This window comes from Danio rerio, chromosome 5 (assembly GCF_052040795.2).
Source record: "Danio rerio strain M-AB ecotype USA chromosome 5, GRCz13ab, whole genome shotgun sequence".
NCBI classification, from domain to species: Eukaryota; Metazoa; Chordata; class Actinopteri; order Cypriniformes; family Danionidae; genus Danio; species Danio rerio.
In genome coordinates, this window is record NC_141025.1 from 38,292,340 (window position 1) to 38,312,955 (window position 20,616).

General features: G+C 36.6%; 2 protein-coding genes and 1 pseudogene across 3 annotated transcripts in view; 2 read left to right on the forward strand and 1 right to left on the reverse strand.

Moving 5' to 3' along the window:
* The window catches only part of ftr84 (finTRIM family, member 84), a 60,178-nt gene that overhangs the window by 36,390 nt on the left and 3,172 nt on the right, over positions 1-20,616 (reverse strand). The window lies entirely within an intron of this gene.
* On the forward strand, positions 5,256-7,991 carry LOC137490143 (uncharacterized; annotated as a pseudogene).
* On the forward strand, positions 12,013-19,748 carry tagln2 (transgelin 2). The gene is given in 5 exon segments (NM_201576.1): positions 12,013-12,162; positions 15,999-16,183; positions 16,274-16,445; positions 17,609-17,711; positions 19,047-19,748. Coding segments are annotated over 4 exon segments (606 nt in total). The 5' UTR covers positions 12,013-12,162; positions 15,999-16,003; the 3' UTR covers positions 19,198-19,748.

Below are 20,616 nucleotides of genomic sequence, written 5' to 3' on the forward strand. Positions count from 1 at the left end.
GGTTATAATGGAAGTCAATTGGGCAAAAACAGCCACCAACATAACCAAAGGGAAATCCATTTGCACAGTTTATTGTTGAGCTTTTGAACAAATGGTTTACCCTAATTATTATACTAATGCCAGTATTTTTCTTTACGTGTACTGTACACAATATTGACTCTAACTACACGTCAATAAAAGTCGCTTAGTATGCAGTAGTTTTAATAATTATTTACATTATTAACGGTTAGAGCGGCACAGTGGGTAGTACGATTGCCTCACAGCAAGAAGGTCACTGGTTCGAGCCTCAGCTGGGTCAGTTGGCATTTCTGTGTAGAGAGTGTGTAGTGTATGTGTGTGTATGGATGTTTCCCAGTGATGGGTTGCAGTTGGAAGGGCATCCGCTGCATAAAACATGTGCTGAATAAGTTGGCGGCTCATTCTGCTGTGGCAACCCCAGATTAATAAAGGGACTAAGCTGAAAAGAAAATGAATGAATTAATGAATGAATGTTAAGAGCATAAATAAGGTATCGGCAACTGTTTTATTTTGAAACCCTAACAGTTCTTAGAGAAATCATCTGTCTGAACAAACATTCAATCTGCCAGACAGTTACTCACATTTAATTCTGCCAGCATTCTGTAGCAAACTTTGGAGTGATTTATATTTTTAATATTATGCATGAGGTTTGAGGATTACATCACCTGGATGAGCCACATTAAACCGAACACAACACACAAACATGTGCTATCCTCAATCTCTCTAAAGGACAAAGCAATCCTAATAAGGCCGTTAATCCACTCATAACTGATAATATTAGCCAATTCATCACAAACACAAACACATCTGCAACCAGAGCCACTGATACTCTTGTTTCACAGACTTTCTGTCATTATCGCTTTATTAAGCGCTGAAATTGAGCAGTTCAGAGAAGGACATCTGAGAGTTTTCGCCAGTGTCTTGGGATTTTAGATTAGAGCAACTATAGGATGTGCACAACACAGTATTTGATGGTCATCAGGGTGGGACATCACTGATAAAAAAAATACAAGCAGGAACAATTAATTATTGCTCAGTCACTGAGGAAAAATCTACTTATGATCAACAAAGATTGACTGTAAAGAGTGTCAATGCTGTGAACCGGACAGAAGATTTAAAGAAGCCCAAATGCCGTCAAAACAACAAAGCTGCTGTTACTGGAAAGAGGGGTTACATTAGGTCACGAAAAAGGTGAGAACATGTGCATATGCCGTTTAGAAAATAGATTATTTCTATAAACAAAAAAGCTTGGAAGGGCAGAGAAAAAAAATGTGTAGATCTCAATTTAATAAAAGGTATTGAATTACCATTTAAAGCACATCGTTTCAGTTTCAGCTCATGTGTTGGTTGTTTTGAAAGAGGATCTTATACTCTCTCTATATTGATTCATACTGTATAGCTCAAAATATTTTTTATATATAAAAAAAAAAATATTTAGCTGAAAAGTGCCATTCCTTAAACGTTCACATATTTACTCTGATTGCTGATTAAAATGTGGGAAAAGTAAGCAGGGTGTGAATTATACATTGACGATCAGGGGAGTCACTTTTTCTGTAATATTTTTTTTTTTGTGTGTAATACATGCTTCAGTGAATCAATTTAAATGTCATATATTTTATTAATGTAATATATTTAATTTGGCCTCAACGTGGCGCAGTGGGTAGCACAATCACCTTACAGCAAAAACGCTGCTGGTTCAAGCCTCGACTGGCATTTCTGTGTGGAGTTTGCATGTTCTCCCCATGTTAGAGCGGGTTTCCTCCGGGTGCTCCGGTTTCCCCTACAATTAAAAGACATGCGCATTGAATAAGCAAAAATTGTCTGTGGTGTATGAGTGTGAATGCGTGTATATGGATGTTTCCCAGTAACTGGTTGCAGCTGGAAGGGCATCCGCTGCGTAAAACATATACTGGATAAGTTGGTGATTCATTCCACTGTGGCAATCCCAGATTAATAAAGGGACTAAGCCATAAAGAAAATGAATGACTAAATAAACATAAAATTTTTCAGTGTTTTGTGAGACAGTTTGTGTATTCTGACCTACATACAATATCCTGTAAATAGCCATTAGCACGTTACTGTAGGTCAAACTATGCAAACAATGCATATGATTTGACTTTACTTTTAGGTTATATGTAGAAACAAAGACCTATTTTACAAGAAAAGGGTTTTGTGAACACTTACCGTGTCTAACAGCTTACATTAATTGACATAATTATGCATTCACAATGGTATAATCCCTTATAGGGGTGGTAAACTGTATATTTATATTAACTATTGTTTAATTAGGCGAAGCAGTGGCGCAGTAGATAGCAACCTTCTTGCTGTTAGGCGAAAGCACTGGGTCGCTGGTTGGAGCCTCGGCTCCGTTGGCATTTCTGTGTGGAGTTTGCATGTTCTCCCTGCGTTTGCGTGGGTTTTCTCCGGGTGCTCCGGTTTCCCCCAAGACATGCAGCACAGGTAAATTGAGTAGGCTAAATTGTCCATAGTATATGAGTGTGAGTGTGAGTGTGTGTGTGTGTGTGTGTGTGTGTGTGTGTGTGTGTGTGTGAGAATGAATGAATGTGTGTGGATGTTTCCCAGAGATGGGTTGCGGCTGGAAGGGCATCTGCTGCATAAAAAAAAAAAAAAACGTGCTAGATAAATTGGTGGTTCATTCCGATGTGGCGACCCCGGATTAATAAAGGGACTAAGCCGACAACAAAAAGAATGAATTATTTAATTAGTAATATTAGTATTTAAGATGCAGATCAGAGCAAACTGCTTACTATTTAGAGGACTGACCCCCATACATGTTGTTCTCATGTCCTTCCGGGGGGGATCAAGCATTATTAGGGGTTCAATCCCACCTAAACCCCCCTGTAATTTGCACCCTGCTAGTAAGACATTTTGTGGGTTGCTAAGATTGCTCAAGCCATTTAGGGCACGATTAGATCATCATAAGGAGCACCATATTTAAAAAATCATGAATTTTGTTTTTGTGATGTTTGTTATAGTTAGAACTGCAGCAGTGTTCTCCATTAGATAAAATAAAAATATATCAATTAGCAAGATCTGTGCTCTTGCAGATCTAAATCATGCAGAAACAAATATTAAATACTAAAGGAAAACTTTATAAAGGCCTAGAAGTATCTTGTTATTATTTATATGCATGATATTATTTATACAGTATGTGAGGAAATGCGGTAAACATTCGAATGCAAACAAATAAAACTGTTTGAATTCAACTGAATCACTAACAGTTTTCCCATTTTTGGCAAATTCCTTTGTTCTGATTAATTCAAATATCTGTAAACTCAGCATTGCTCTAAATTGAAAGCACTAACATCTGTGAAATTGTTTTTTTTTTTTTGGTCAGTGTGGTCGATTTTCAGTCAAGCATTTAACATTGATATTTATGGTGCTGTGAAAATATGAACTGTAATTTCACAAAAGAGGAAGAAATTCACATCCTGTATTAACAACAACTCTGACTTAACAGCATCTTGTATTTGCATATCTGTAACGCTGGTCAATAATTAACCTTGATCAAATCACATACGAAACCAAAGTTTGCATTTACATAATAATTTCGTTTGTACTGTGTTTGTTCTGTTTATATAAAAACACATATACACATGTATTAAAAATAACAATAAAAATGTTTTTAACTATATACACACATATGCATGCAAGTGTGTATGTGTTTATATATACAGAGCTTGGCATATATAAGTACACCCCTCACAAATCTATTATTTAAATTTATATTTTTAATAGAAAGCTATACAATATTAAATTTGTGCATATACAGTTTAAGTCAGAATTATTAGCACCCCTGTTTATTTTTTCTCCAATTTGTGTTTAATAGAGAGAATATTGTAACACATTTCTAAACATAATAGTTTTAATAACTCATCTCTAATAACTGATTTATTTTATCTTTGCCATGATGACAGTAAATAAAATTTTACTAGATATTTATCAAGACACTTCTTTACAGCTTAAAGTGATTTTAAAAGCTTAACCAGGTTAATTAGGTTAACTGGGCAGGTTAGGGTAATTAGGCAAGTTATTGTATAGTGATGGTTTGTTCTGTAGACTATAGGAAAAAAATGTAGCTTAAAGGGGCTGATTATTTTGTCCTTAAAATGGCTTTTAAAAAATTAAAAACTGCTTTTATTCTAGCCGAAATAAAACAAATAAGACTTTTTCCAGAAGAAAAAAATATTATCAGACATACTGTGAAAATGTCCTTGCTCTGTTAAACATAATTTGAGAAATATTTGAAAAAGAAAAAAATATTTAAAGGGGGGCTAATAATTCTGACTTCAACTGTACATTAGATTAGTCAGTACTGAAGCCAAATCTGGAGCTTATCTAACAAAATAACTTACGATAATGGTCCAAAAACTAGTACACCTAAAATTATATCTCAAATAAAAATATTAAATACAAATTTAAAAAGAGAAAAAAAATCAAAAGAAGCAAAAAAAAATTAAACTTTAGTTGAAATTTTGGAGGTTGCAATATGTTGCTTGAATTTAATTTGTATTATCTTTAAATTTCTGAATATGTTTGGTGACTAAAATATTATATTATTAAATTATATTTGTTTAATAAATGTTTTGTTTCAATGCACTAAAATATATTGCCTATATTCACTGAGAAATGGATAAAAATATTCATTTTCAAAATGGGGTGTACTCAATTATGCTGGGCACTATATACTCAGACATCATATTTAAATACACACACATATTATGTAAACACAATATTATGCATGATTAGATGTTAGTAATCTTTTAACAGCACAACAATGCACGATGTTGGAAAAATCGGACAAAAGGAAATTTTGTTTTCCTGCGATACGATATTGCGATATTAATATAATTTCACTAGATGCTTTAAATAACTCTATTTGGAAAGATTGCATTCATTTAGACTGACTGAGATGATCAAGTATTTTTCTATGAGGTGCGCCTGCATAAATTGTAACAAAAAATAAATAAATTAACAGTGCTTTATGTTTTTTTTTTTTTTTTTGGGGTCTAGCAGTATTCAAGTACAGAAATTGAAGAATTAAAATTAAAGACGGTCATCACTGAATTAAAAAACAAAAATATATATATTTATTAATATCATTCTATTTTAATCTTTAATAAATAATCCATTCCTGCCATGTGACTATTGCAGAAAACACATTGTGATAATGATGATCAAACAATATATTGTTCAGCCCTAACTACATCTGTTTGTGTTTTCAAGCATGCTGGCTGTAAAGATCAGCACCGCTGCCGTCAGCGTGTGTGTGATGGTTGTGCTGTTTGGCACCAGTGAAACAGTCTGTATTTCTCCAGAACTGCAAGCAGCAGTAGGTGCGTTTGGGACTCTCAATGTTTGATTTGTCTCTCAGACTGTCTCGTCTGACCTATCACCTCTCTCCCCCTGTTTCAGACGCATGGCAGGGCTCTCTGCCATGTGGAGGCTGGGACTGCAAGTGCTCATACAGTCAGAAGAGCTGCTGCTGTGCCACTGCAGAGATGGACTGGCTGGAAAAGGAAACATTCAAGCGCTTTATGAGTGTCTGGAATTCACTGTTAGACCTTTAGGAGCTCATTGACAAAACCACGAGTCAATGCACTGTTTCTGAAGAACGCCTTTTGTTTCTCTGATACATTGATTCTTATTTTAAGACACATGTGCTTCTCTTTGTTGGCTACTGCAGCTGGCAGGGCGGTGGCATTTACCACAACTATGGCTCAGATGTCTGGATGTTTTGGGCCCTTTACTTGTGATGTGCCCATTCCCTATACCAATACCACACTCAACCACGGCAATGCATACAACCCTGCTCTCTGTACACAACACTTCGTCCTGTCTTTCACTCTCAAAGTCTGTCAACAAAGCTTCATCCATCTTCTGGAAGGATTGTTAACATATTATATACTGCATCCATATACTGTAGTTCGTTTGTTGTTAAAACAGCAATACAAAACACATCTAAACAAATAAAAAATAAACAGCAGCACAGGATTTAAAGAAAATTTAAATAAACAAAAATTACGATAAATAACATAAATATATAGAAAAATTTAAACTTAACGAAAATGATCTTATGATAAAATAATATTACAATAAAATTAATAAAATACACAAATAAATATAAGTAAAACAATGTCTTAAATCAGAGTAAAACTAGACACTATGAATAAACCAATAATTAAAGAAAAATTATTGCAAAATTGAAAAAAAATTATATATACACACACAAAAAACACTTTTATGAAATTGCAGCAAAAATATATTTAAATTAGTACATTAAAAAGTCTAATAACGTAGCAACATTAGAAGAAAATTTAAATATTAATATGCTAATAAAATAAATGTTGTAAAATTCTAACAAAAATTTATTCATTCATTTATTTTCATCGCCTTTTCCGGGGCCGGGTCGTGAGGGAAGCAGTCTCAGGAGAGAACCCCACACTTCCCTCTCCCTAGACACTTGCTCTAGCTCCTTCGGGCACCCCGAGGCATTCCCAGGCCAGCCAAGAGACAAAGTCCTTCCAGTGTGTCCTGGGTCTTCCCCGAGGCCTCCCGGTGAACATGCCTGGAACACCTCCCTAAGTAGACGTCCAGGAGGCATCCGAAACAGATGCCCGAGCCACCACAACTGACTTCTCTCTATGTGAAGGAGCAGCGGCTCACTCCTCACAGGTGACAGAGCTCCTCACCCTATCTATAAGGGTGCGCCCTGCCAACCTGCAAAGGAACTAATTTCAGCCACTTGTATCTGAGATCTTGTCCTTTCGGTCATGACCCAAAGCTTGTGACCATAGGTGAGAATAGGAACATAAATTGACCAGTAAATCTAGAGCATGGCCTTTCGGCTCAGCTCCTTCTTTACCACAGTGGACCGGTTCGACTGCATTACTGCTGCAGCTTCATCAATCAATCTCACCTTCAGCTCAATCCTCCCCTTACTTATGAACAATAACCCAAGATACTTGAACTCCTCCACCTGGGGTAAGGACTTTTATGGCAAACCACCTTTTTTAGGTGCAGCACCATGACCTTGGGCTTGGAGGTGCTGATTCTCATCACAGCTGCATCACACTCGGGAGCAAACCGCCCCAGAAGGCGGTTTGCGGAAGGTCCATGTTCGATGAAGCCAGCAGAACAACATCATCTGCAAATAACAGAAATTAAATCCTGTGGTCCCCAAACTGGACCCCCACCAGCCCACGGTTGCGCATAGAAACTCTGTCCATAGATATCATGAACAGAATTGGTGACAAAGATAAAAAAATATATATTTACATATATTAATTTTTTATGAAATATTCTAATATACAATTGTTTTTTAATATGGAGCGAAAAAAACAACAACATTTTAATATAAATGTAAAAACTAAGGCTCGAATTAGAATTACATTTAAAATAAACAGCACACACAAAAATAACTAATTTGGTAATTTAATTTATAAAGAATCTCTCTCTCTCTCTCTCTCTCTCTCTCTCTCTGTCTCATAAACACTTATAAAAAAATATTTATAAATGCATGCATAATAGTATATTTCTGTCACTCAGGTATCCTCACGGCTCCATTTGCGGGCATCTTCTCCTCCAGTCTGACTGTGTACACAAGAGCTCTGAAAGGCAGCGTTTGTACCAGCGGGTGGCACTAGTGAGGCAGGGCTGCTCAAAAGCCAGCACATGGGAGGACAACAGGGAAGATGCAGAAGACAGCGCCACACAAACTGTCCTGTTCAATCTCAGACCCTGAGAGCAGGCTTATGCACAGCTCATGTCTGGCAGAAAAGTGTGCGGAGACATGTGGGGCAGAAACATCTTCAGCAGATATTTACTCTATCCAACTGAGGGCTAAAACAGCACGTCATTGCTGGAAGCAGAGCCAAAGATACACAAACTCACAGATACACTGACAGTGATGTGATCATTATGTTGAGTAGAATATACTAAGGCTAGTGGAGACAAACATTGTTTGACCTTCTCTTCATTCACGGAAATACTCATCAGGAAGTCTTTCACGTAGTTGTAAGAAATGCATTAAAAGCATTAAACTGACTGTGGTGACAAATCGTTTTTGAGAATATATTATAATCAAAAGTGTGATTTTATTGAGAATGTACTTGTTGGTTCTGCCATCATCAAGTTTCACTAAAATAAAGAAATACTGCACAAGGCAACTCCGTACAGCTACAGATTCAGATAAAGAGAATCCACATCTGTAGTACATACATAGCCAAAACTTCAAAGACTAGTGTAGAGGCACAGAAAGCCATTACATAAAGAAAAAAATGGCCTAATGGTAAGAGAGTTCGGCTTGGGATCTAAAGGTCACAGATTTCAGTCCAGGCATCAGCAGGTGAATAAATATCCACCTCAATACCAGGGCTGAGGTTAGTCCCTTGAGCAAGGCACCAAATTCCCATCTGCTCCCCAGACAGCCCACTGCTCCGGGTGTGTGTTCACGAGTGTAAGTTGCTTTGGATAAAAAGTGTCTGCTAAATGCATAAATGTAAATTCTCACTGGAGATCAAAATAATCAATTAATTAATTAATTAAAATAACCCCCAACTTGCTTTTTTTTTTCCAAGGTCACTGTTCAGTCCTATTTAAAGTTATTCAACCAGGGCTAATATAGCTGCTTTTTAAAGAACATTTTATGAGTTATTTATATTCTGAAGCAAAGTTTTAAAAACTATTTAATTATTTATATATATATATATATATATATATATATATATATATATATATATATATATATATATATATATATATATACACACACAAACATTTTCTTCATATGGTGGTGTCAAATTTTTTTTGTTTTTTTATTGGAGTAAAAGTTAAAGAATATCTGACTCATGATATTGATCTGGCAGCCAAACTTTCCAGTTTTCACTGAATTTCCAAGATAGTGAGCCATTCTGAAGTTACTGAAACCCTCCGACATCGGGTTTTCCGGTGGAAGGTGAAATGGACAAACCTTTATGCCATGAGAAAAACTGGTTCTTCCATATCAGCAATTTCTAGAAGATTGCATCTTCACAGTGTTTCTGACTTATTCAAGTCCCCCAAAAAGCTGGTAGTTATTGAAATACAAATTTATGAGGGGGCAAATGTAGCTCAATAGGGAATCAGCTCACCACTTCACCTCTCAATGCACGTCATGATATTTACCTAGTACAATACTAGATTAACATCTTGATCCTGAAACATCTTCTTTTTTTTTTTCGAAAATGTAATCCATACCTATTTCCTACCCCTACACCCTTCCATAACTGTAAATTATTTCCAAAATCAGAGGGGAATAATAGCTAGAAAACAATAATGTAGAAGTGCATAAATTGTAAGCCTAAACTTAACATAAATGGTAAACATATCCCTTAATATTTCGATCGACTGATTGAAATGCTGTTTCAGGATCAACACAGATGTTAATCCAGGTACATGTTCTACTTGGACTGAAATCAGGTTAAGGGCTCTGCACGGGGTAAAGATATGTCTCTAAGCATACAACGGGTCCATGTTTCAGAGAATTTAGCCTGAAGTCCCAATGACTTTTATCAGCACAAGGCATCATAAGGCCAGACTGACATTTGGTGAGGAGCATGTTTACTAGATAGAAAACTGGTTCAACTTTCATTTTATGGAAGTGTCTATTGCCCAATCAGCCAGCGATTTACATGCAGGAAAATGAGACCTCTTCAAAAACAAGTAAAACTGTTCAGTACAGCTGAAAACACAGCTAAAATAAAGAAATGACCAGTCCTGAATCCTGACCTCAACTTTATTGAAAATCTCTAGAAAATGCTTGGCCCACTACAATTATTGAACTGTAAGGAACTAAAGAGCTGATCAAGATCACAGCACAACAACAAGAGAGACTGAATTAACACATCTCCTGTATATTGTTAGGCCATCTACAACACTGATATGCAAAATAGTGTGTTTTTAGTTATTTAAGTCCATGACAACAGGGACTGTTATGCTAGCATTGTTATCTGTATACGAAAATACTCAAGATGCAAAAGAGGTACTCTTCAAATTTTATGTACTTTGTTATGTAAACATACCCTGAATTTATTTTCTCGTGTAACACATCATACATAATGATTTGACACTGAATAAACACCCTCTAGCTCTGTCTGACAGCTACAGCCACACCCAAAACACTCACTATTTTAATTTGAGCAGACCACCACCCTCAATGTTTGAATAGTCTCCAGGAAGCTTTGTTTACACTTCTAAAGGAGATAAACCCATGAATGGCATTCTTGGAGTAGTCAGTGAATAAACTAAACTTAAAGGATTTTTGAGATAAAAACTTACATAAGACTAAAGCCAGCTCACGGCACCGACAGACACAGACTAACACGGACAATCACTACATTTCTTCAACAAACAGGACAGACTCTGAAAGCGGTAACAAACACACTAATCCCAAAAAAATTGGTCTTTTACCATCTCTCTAACTGTAAGTGTAGTGTGAATTGGTCTTAAATAGCTGTTTACAATTACACGATTATTCATTCATTTATTTCCCTTCAGCTAAGTCCCTTCCCAGCAGACACACAACTATATAAGACGTTGAAATTAGGTTGAATTTAGATCGGCAGCTTCTAAGAAAAATGTTATTTTGACGTCCAATATTAACATGAAATGACATTGATATTTGGTTGATTTTAGGTTATTTTAGAAAGTGACCAAAATCCAATGTCGAGGCAACATCTTAAACCAACGTCATATTGATGTCAAGTAGTAACATTTATTCCTCAGGTGTAGCAACCAAAATCCAACGTATGATGGACGTCATAGTAGTATCAGTCCGACAATGTCAAGCTGTAACATCATTAGATGTTTATATTCGGTTGATTTTAGGTTGTGCTAAAAAATAACCAAAAAGCAACATCTGTCCGACATTGGACTTTGATGTCAGCCTGGTGTTGGGTTCTGACGTGAATCCAATTTTCATTTCCACCCAAAATGCAACATTATTCTGACGTTACCTTGACATTCTGTGCCTGCTGGGTTTATTCATCAGGGGTCACCACAGCGGAATGAACCGCCAACTTATCCAGCATATGTTTTACACAGCGGATGCCCTTCCAGTTGCAACCTAGTACTAGGATACATCTGTACACACTCATTCACACTCATACACTACAGCAAATTTATTCTATTGAATTCACTTATAGTGCATGTCTTTGGACTTGTGGTGGAAACAGGAGCACCCGGAGGAAACCCACACAAACACTGGGAGAACATGCAAACTCCACACAGAAATGCCAGCTGACCCAGCCGGGACCCGAACCGGAGACCTTCTTCCTGTGAGGTGACAGTGCTAACCACTGAGCCACTGTGTCGCCACATTATACGATTATTTTAAGCAAATCCTAAAGAGATCCTCAAGTCTGTATTCCCAAGTTAACAGATGGTTAAACTCATAAAAACTAACCAAAAGGAAGTGACTCAGTACTGTTACTATGGAAGCACAGGTTAAATGATGACATCATTAATTCACTTTGTTCAGTGATGTCATAAAATGTCAGGAATGGCATGCATGTCTACATAATGTTCTCTCTCCGCTCACTTTTGCCACAGCCTGAGGCTTGTTTCCTTTTTCTGTCAGGTGTCAACTGTGTGACTTCCTGTTTGATCAAACATACAAATCAGCTGTGCCCCCCAAAAATGCCAAGTCTCTCATTTATGCCCTTGTCATTCCTCTCACCCTCTTCCCTCAGCTCTGGGCGGTGCAAAGGAAAAGGCATGTGAAGAAATTCCTGGCTCTGTTCAGACCGCTTCTTTTCCTTCTCCCAAATAAGGACGCACAGTGCAATACAGGAAAACGAGAGAGGAAGGGAGGGGCAGAAAACGGTGAAGAGAAAGAGAGACTCTGAAAAAAAAGTCATGACCTTTTATGGACTTGGTTCCCTCCTCCTTTGCCTTTCTAACTGTCCAACACTCCCTCTTTGTCATGCTTGGTCTCGCTCTTGGTGAAGTCATTTCCATAAGGGTGGCACTCCCTGAGCTTGGACCCTGAACTCTGTCATAAAGAGGAAGAGACTCTCATATACACTCACACTCACTCGCATTTCAACATCAAAACTACTGAGCAGGGTTTCTATACATATACCGGTAAGTAACCTATGTTTTGCTATGTTCTGTACTGAATAGGTGTGCACTTAGACAGAAAAGGTGTACAAGTAACTTACAATAGGTGTACAGGTAAGAATAACAGGGGAAGATGTTGAGTTTTAGTGTTTAGACGTAAGTTTTAGTGGTATTGACTGAATATTACATTAAATGATGTCTAGGTGATGAAGAAATGTTTATTTTAGCTCACGGTTTAAAACCCTGTTAAATTCCACTGCCTGTTTTTACATGTTCTGTGCCTGCAAAGTGTTTTTATTGGCAGTAGCTGATAACATGTTGCAAGTTCAGTCTTCTCCCTGTCATTTCACTCTCTTCTTCACACACACTCAGTCACTCACTCTCAGAACACATTCTCCAAAACTGAACGATAATCTGGCTGAATGACGCACATGTTTTTCCTGAAAAATGAGGGCTGTTCTTTTTACTCCTCTCTATCTCTCTTTCTTTCTTTTTTTTTTGAGAGACATTCAAATGAGAGTATCAGATCTCTGCAAAAATGCTTTTGCTTCTGAACTAAGACCAACTCCTCTCACAGCCTGTGGTTTCCTGCATTTGAGGACTGGGTGTTAGCTGTTAAAGCTCAGTCAACTGTTAGATTTTTTGATTTGATAAACCTTAATTAATCTGAACATCGCGTGAAGCCAGGCTTAATCATTTGTGTCTTCATTTTCTATATCAAAATGTCTGTTTACACACCACATCTTATTCAGGATGTTACTAAGAGCTGAGTCCTAATGTTGCACGATACATTCCCTGAAGACAAATAACAGATAAGATGAACACTGTTACGCAATTTGAGATGTGATGACATTTATAAGTACGGGTAGTTTTGTAACTCAATATAACTGCATCAGAGACTGTTTGGCTCAACAGGTGGGGCTCTACTACTTACAAATAAAGAAAACGCTTCACCGGATGTGAACTGATTGGACTGTGATATGCACATGTTACATTCATAAGACAAACACACAAACACCCAGTAACCTCACCTTCTCTACAAACATGGGCAGAGCAAGTTGTAACTTGTCATTTTCATATATCACCCACAGCAGAGATGACTGAGTTTAATGATTTGCAGGGAAATGGATATGTGCTTGTGTATGACAGGTTTGTGAATGTCTGGTATTATAACAATTCTAGAGATTACTGTGGAATCTGAGTGCACTAAAGTGGAAACAGCAGGGAGGAAAAATGAACTAGAATATGCTTTATGTGTTTGGATGTTGTAAAGGAGTTAGACAGTAATCACAAATTCTGACCTTTTAGACACTAGAGGTGCATCACAATATTTCTGCACAATTTTGAAGGTTTATTGTAGGGCTGGGCCAGTAAACAATATTATACTGAATCGTGATGAAATTTATGTCAATAATAATGATAAGCTCTGGACTTTCTAAGAGCCAATCACACAGCAGAAATGTGCAACAATGAGAATCTAAAAGTGTGTTGATATTAGAGATGCACTGAAATAGGTTATGCTATTTAATGGACCCTCTCATTTTTTTTATAGCTTCAGTCATTGTTGGGGTACAACTGATTCGAAATATTTATCGTTATCGTTCAATATGGGAAAGAATTAATTGAGAATGCATTTTTGCCATATCGCCCAGCCCTAGTTCATTGTAAATATTGTAGCAATGTACTGTATAAAAGACAGCTCACACAAAACTCTCAAACCAATGATTTTCTGGTAAGTTTGGTGACAAAACGTTATATAAGTTTTAGGTAACTTTTAGTTGATGATTTAGGGTAGGACTGTCTCTTTCTATTTGTAGTAGTTTGCCTATACTGTTGTGTTTGCATTTTAGTTCTTGATGAGGCGCATGCGACAGTAATGAATTCAAATGAAGGCCTGATAAATGCAGTATGGCCTATAACAGCTGTTTCAATGGTGATAAGTACACGTTGAATCAAAAGCAGGTTGCATCATTTTTTAAACTTCATGGTCATCAGTTTCTAGTCAAGACTCAAGTTAAATGCCTTTCTCTTCGCTAATTTAGATGCTGATTTAGAGGTTGTTACATGCTTTATTAGAATTACATACACCTTTGAGTTTAGGTTATTGCCAAAGCATATAAATTTCTCGCGATGGAACTTGGCATTACTGTTATGAAATTTACTTTAAGTGATTTTCATGGCAGTTAACACATACTTTAACCAAAGTGAAACGTTCTGCCTACACAGATTCAAGCTTTCAGCAAAACCAAACCTTACTGAACAAATCATGCAAAATAAAGGGGGGCAGCTTAAAAAAACAAAAACAAAAGCACAGCTTTTTTTTATAAGTTTGGTCCGGTATTATCTTTAATGAAAAATAAAAAGTAAATAGTAACTTTATAAAACAAAAAAGCAAAAGTGTAAAAATATAGTTCATCCAAAAAATAACAATGTATTCGCTATTTACTGATTGGTTCTAAATGTTTATGAGTTTCTTTTTTACGATGAACAAAAAAACAAGATATTGTGAAGAATATTGTAAACCAGCAGCCATTAACATAAATAAGGTCAATGGTTAAAAAAAAGTCAACAGTTACCGGTTTCTAACTTTTTTTTTTTTTTTTTTTTATCTGTTGTGTTCAACATAAAAAGAAACTCAAACAAGTTTGAAACAAGTAAATAATAACGGAAATGTTATTTCTGGGGGAACTGTCCCTTTAAAGGATGATGTCAGCGGCTGTTAAGTAAACTGAGAAAATAGAAGTAAAGAAAGCATCTAATTATAGAGTAGTGATATTTGCACAAGCGATGTCATTTCAGCAGCATCATCATATTTACAGGCGAGACACTTAATGCTACATGCCAGTTTCAGTTTACAGAGCTTTGGTTTCATTTATTACATTTCTTTACAAGCTCTTCACAGAAAAGTTACCAATGGAACAGATAAAATATAGAAATTCTTGCATATTATTCAATTGTAGGTCACTTTGGATAAAAGCATCTGCTGAATGACTGAAGCAATGTTGGGGAAAGTTACTTTAGAAAGTAGTTCGTTACAATATTGAGTGACTCACCAAAAAAGTAACTAGTTGAGTTACTTGGGTACTTTTTATAATCAGTAACTTTTAAGTTTCTTTTGTGTTTCTATTCCGTTAGAACTTGCAGGGTTTTTTTTTCTTCTTTTTGTAAATAGAAAAAAATAAATAAGTAACATAGGATAATGTTATCTTCGAACAACTTCCTGAGCCCAGACCTCTAGATGCTGTATACACAGAATAATGAATGTTTAAAGCAACGTGTTTGCCACTTTTGTACTTTTTATCTTATTAGTGAAGTAAAATCACTGTCCACTGAGACAATCCCCTTTTTATTTTCTTCCATGTGTTTAAAATAATGTGAATTTTCCATTGCAGAAATTTAAAGCCCTGCCATCTTTATTTCTGTCTGTTCCAACATTCTCTCATTGTGTGGGATTCAATGTGACTGTGTTCATTTTAATTCAGCAATTTATTTTTTTAAAGCAATTAACTAAACTAAAAAGTAACTTGCATTATTTTTTTCAAGTAACTCAAGGATTATAACTTAATTTTGAAAAGTAAAGTGTTACTTTACTCATTACTAAGAAAAGTCACATTATTACATAACTCGCATTACTTGTAATGCAATACCCCCAACACTGGACATAACCAGTTATAATAATGCCAGTATTGATACCAGCAAAAATAATAACTTAAGACAATATCTTAGACAGTGTAACAAACGATGCCAAAAACTAAAATTGAAAGTAAATATATTGAAACAATAAATACTGAACTACAACTAATGGTCACAAGTGGAAACAAATAACTGAAGTGAAAGGACTTGTGTGTATGTTTTCTCAGTCAAAATGGCAAATAAAGGTCCGTCCTACGGTCTGAGTCGCGAGGTGCAGAGCAAGATAGACAAAAAGTATGACCCAGAGCTGGAGGGGCGGCTGGTACAGTGGATCGTCAGTCAGTGTGGAGAAGCTATAGGAAAACCTCAACCTGGAAAACAAGGCTTTCAGCAGTGGCTCAAGGATGGATGTGTAAGTCACCGCAGCCAGTTTGATGAGGTTAAGTCATAGCAACATATTTCCAGAATTATGACTGACTCTTTTCTTATTCTATCTTTGCAGATTTTATGCGAGCTGATCAACAGTCTCTTCAAAGACTCAAAGCCTGTGAAGAAGATCCAGAGTTCTAGCATGGCTTTTAAACAGATGGAGCAGATCTCTCAGTTTCTCACTGCTGCCGAACGATACGGAATCACCAAATCTGACATCTTTCAGACAGTCGACTTATGGGAGGGTGAGAGTCTCTTTACCTTCAGCTTAACATTCATTTTAATTTTATATTATACAAAAATGTGTTCAAGCCTTTCTCAATATATAGATATATTATAGGTTGTCAAAATCAGTTGTTTCTATGGTGCACACTGCAATGCAGACAATTGAGTATCGGTTCAGTAATAGATAGGTTATTACGCACTAACGTCATTTATCTCATATGCGCTATGTCGCGGTAAAATGCCATGACGAGGAAGGCGACCGCGAGTAATTTAAACACTGCAACTACTTAAAAACACAAAAACTGTGCGCAATTCACTATGTGCGTGTTTGCTGGACAGTCTTTCACTAACACTGAAGTTACAGCAGAAGCCCCTATTTCACTGCAATTGAGAAAATAAAAGTATTTTTCTCTCTCCCACTGTTGCCCTTTGACCTGCTGGCGTAACATTTCCTTTCCTCTCAGCTGTTATAGCGATACTTTTGGATCCAGACACAAGCGCGTGTCTACAAAGCGAGTTTTCTCCACCGCGTCTATCATGAATAAGCTGTAAACGCGGCTGCCGTTTATGCCGTCACTCATCTGTGAACAGCACCAGAGCGTCAGAGCCAATCGCAGCCCTTTCTGTTGAGTGTGACCAATCATTGCCGTGTAAGAATTCGCTTGACAAGGCTCAGAAAGCAAGCAGGATATTTACAATAGTTTATTGGCTATGAACGATCATGTTGACAAAATTGTATTACAAATAGTATGTAAATATAAATATATATAATTTTAAATTTAAAAATTAAGTAAAATATCAAGTAAAATATAAAATTGTAAATCATCTTCAATGCACTGCTAATCACAGAGATATCGAATTGATGGCATGATAATCGTAACTGAACTGAACCATGAGACCAGTGTAGATTCACACCTCTACTATATATATATATATATATATATATATATATATATATATATATATATATATATATATATATATAAACTTTTATACCAAAACCAAATTAGAAAGCAAATAAACAAAGTAAAAATTACACACAGAACAATGAGAAACTAACAAAAACTAACAATCACAAAGTTGAAACACAGTTCATAAGACCACAATTACACTACCGTTCTCAGAGAAACAGCTAAAGACATGATTGTGATGAGGTCTATGTTGTATGTGTGTGTTTTGTTAGGTAAGGACCTCGCTGCTGTGCAAATGACACTGTTGTCTTTGGGGAGTCTGGCTGTTACTAAGGATGACGGTTGTTACCGTGGTGACCCTGCTTGGTTCCCAAAGTAAGTGCTTGCTGTTGTCAACTTGTCATTTCTTCTTCCTGTTCGCAGAATGAACCGGCAGCTCATCACCATAGCAACCAGACAACAAAAACAAGCCACTGTACTGGGCGATCAGTAGATGTGGCAGATCGTCATAGCAACATGATTACAAACACTTATTGGCCAGACAGTTTTAATGCGTCCAGTATGTCGGTCTAATAGAAATATGCGATTATGAAACTTTACAAAAGAAGAGAGAGACGGCTATAAACAAGCAGAAGTTAACAGAAACAAATACAGCATCTCTGGCCACTTAGGATGATAATTTGTTTGAAAACACGCCGAGTGTGTTTGGGGTCAGAAAGATTTTTTAATGTCTTTTAATGTTTTTTTTAATGTTTTTTTAATGTCTTTGAAAGATATGCTCAGTGAACTTGCTAGACAACTTGTGGGTGCTAATAGAACTGCAACACTTTAAATGTAACAAAGTTTCAGCAGCCATTACATCACAAGAGCCTTCAGAAATCATTTTTTACTTTACGTTTTAAGTAACGTTGAATTATCAAATTCAAGTGTTGTGACAACACTAGTTGAGTGTTTAAAAAAAATCTTTGTATAAGATGATTCCACAGTAATATGATTATTAGGCACACTGAATTAACGAAAGCAGGTAAATATTGGCTCTTTGGCATTCCTTTGGCTCCTTCACACAGGAGCGCCCTCTGGCCTTTGGAGAAGATATACTGCTGATCACACAACAGTGCTTCCCTGACAAGATGTGCATTACAATCGCAACTTTGACCATTTTCGTTTGCAGTTTACTTTCGATTAATCACCCAGCCCTACACTACCTTCAAATAATATAATAGGATGGTTAAAAAAAGCAGTTTGCAAAATCAAGCAGCGTAAAAAGTTACTTTGCACAGCTTAAAATTAGCTGGGAGAGAATGACACCTGACGCCAGACACATTAAATTTGCAAATGGCTCTTCCCATTCCTAAGTGAAAAATAAGCTTACAACTATTACTGTAATTATACATTAATGCAATAATGGGTCAGCAGTTCAATTCACAGAGACAACTGTGTTCAACACTAAATCCAAGCAATTTTCTCTGGAGCGAATCTCGTGATCACTTTAAGACCAAGATCTGCTACTGATCAAAGCTAAACTTACACATTAAAAAATGTCTGCTTTGAAGCATAATTTTTTAATGGGCATTTATTGAGTTTTATTTATTGAACAGGAGTTCATAAAATCGTGATAATTATTGTTCAGTTAATGAGTTTTATAGCCCAACCCCACAGAAGAGTGCTAATTTTTTTGTAAATATTATTAATATTATTCATTTCCATCAGGAAATCACAAGAGAACAGGAGAGAGTTCTCTGAGGAGCAGATGAAAGAAGGCCAGAGTGTAATCGGCCTACAGATGGGCACCAACAAAGGGGCATCGCAAGCAGGAATGACCGGTTACGGACGACCTCGGCAGATCCTAAACAACCAATAAAAAGCCGGATGACCTGTGATCGGTCTTTCTCAGCCCATCAGAAAGACTGACCAGTTGCATAGTCTTACTTAAACCTTCAGCAGACCCCAGCTGGACAAAAACAATGATCATAACACACAGCTTAAACCAAAGTTTACAAATGCGTTGTATCATTTCAAGCAAAAAAACTAAACAAAACTGCTCTGGGTCCTTGTTTCAGAATCCAATCTTTACCCCTCCCTTGAGCCAGTGTTCCATACATTCCATTTAGATCTCAATTCTATTATGGCGCAGACAGACATACATTCCATTATTCTATTATTAACATTCCAGAGAAACGCACTCTGCTGCACACCATGGGAACAAAAAGCCTGTAAGGTAAATTTGGCTTCGCACAGTCAGGTGTTTGTCTTGTCTTGTGTTTCTGTAGATTAAATTTGTATGCTCGGCTATAAACTTATTTTGTGATCTAAAAAAAATCAATACAAATCTAGATCTTCACATCATTATGTTTATACATTGTATATGAGTAACTAATAATTGATTTTGCTAATAAAATTCAGTTAATAAAAGTCTCAGTTGTGTTTCATTTAGCTTCCTTTGTCTCACACTGACAATTACGTAACCGTTCCGGTAGTTACAGATGCCAGATAAGATTTTCTCCCACCCCTCTGACCCAAAAATATTTCTTGCTTCATCTCTTTATGCAGTCTGAGCTTTCTGCTTTTACTGAAAAAAGGTCATGCTTTAGTTGTGGAAGAAGGAAAACAGAACTGAGCAGAAGAAAAAGAGGGAGTGAGAGAGTAAGAGGCTGATCTGAGCGCTGACATGGAATTCCACAGAAGTTGCAAAAGGCGTTCAAACTTGGGTGAAATTGGAGGTGGAGCTTAAGGTTGGAGGGTTTTCTTTGCCATCATTATTTTTCTTAGCCTGAACAGAAGCACCATGGCAACAATCTTTGAGCAATATAAATTAACTTACAGACATGGTGTGAGAGTAATGAGATTTTTATCTGATCCTCTAACACGCACGAACGCACACGCACACACAGTACCAGACAGACATTTAGACCAGAGATTTTCAAAACATAGGTCCTACCCTGTAACACATCATACATATAATTTACATGCAGGCTTTTTATATTAAGTTAATCATTTTGTATTGGGGCTACATGGGTAATTTTTGGTTCACATAACTAAATGTGGAGTGGATGTGGAGTTCCCTGTAGGGTTGCATCATTAGACGATGCCATAGTCTATTATCGATAGCCGATAGACATCACGATGCTGAGCCGGTATCGCAATCCTCCTCCTCGCCCCACGCCCGTCGCAAACCCGCTCACGAAAAATACACACTTAAGCCCTGTTTATACACTAATACGTCTTTGTTTTCGCTCTAAAATGCCATTTTAAAACTATCCACTTTTGTGGCAAAAGATCC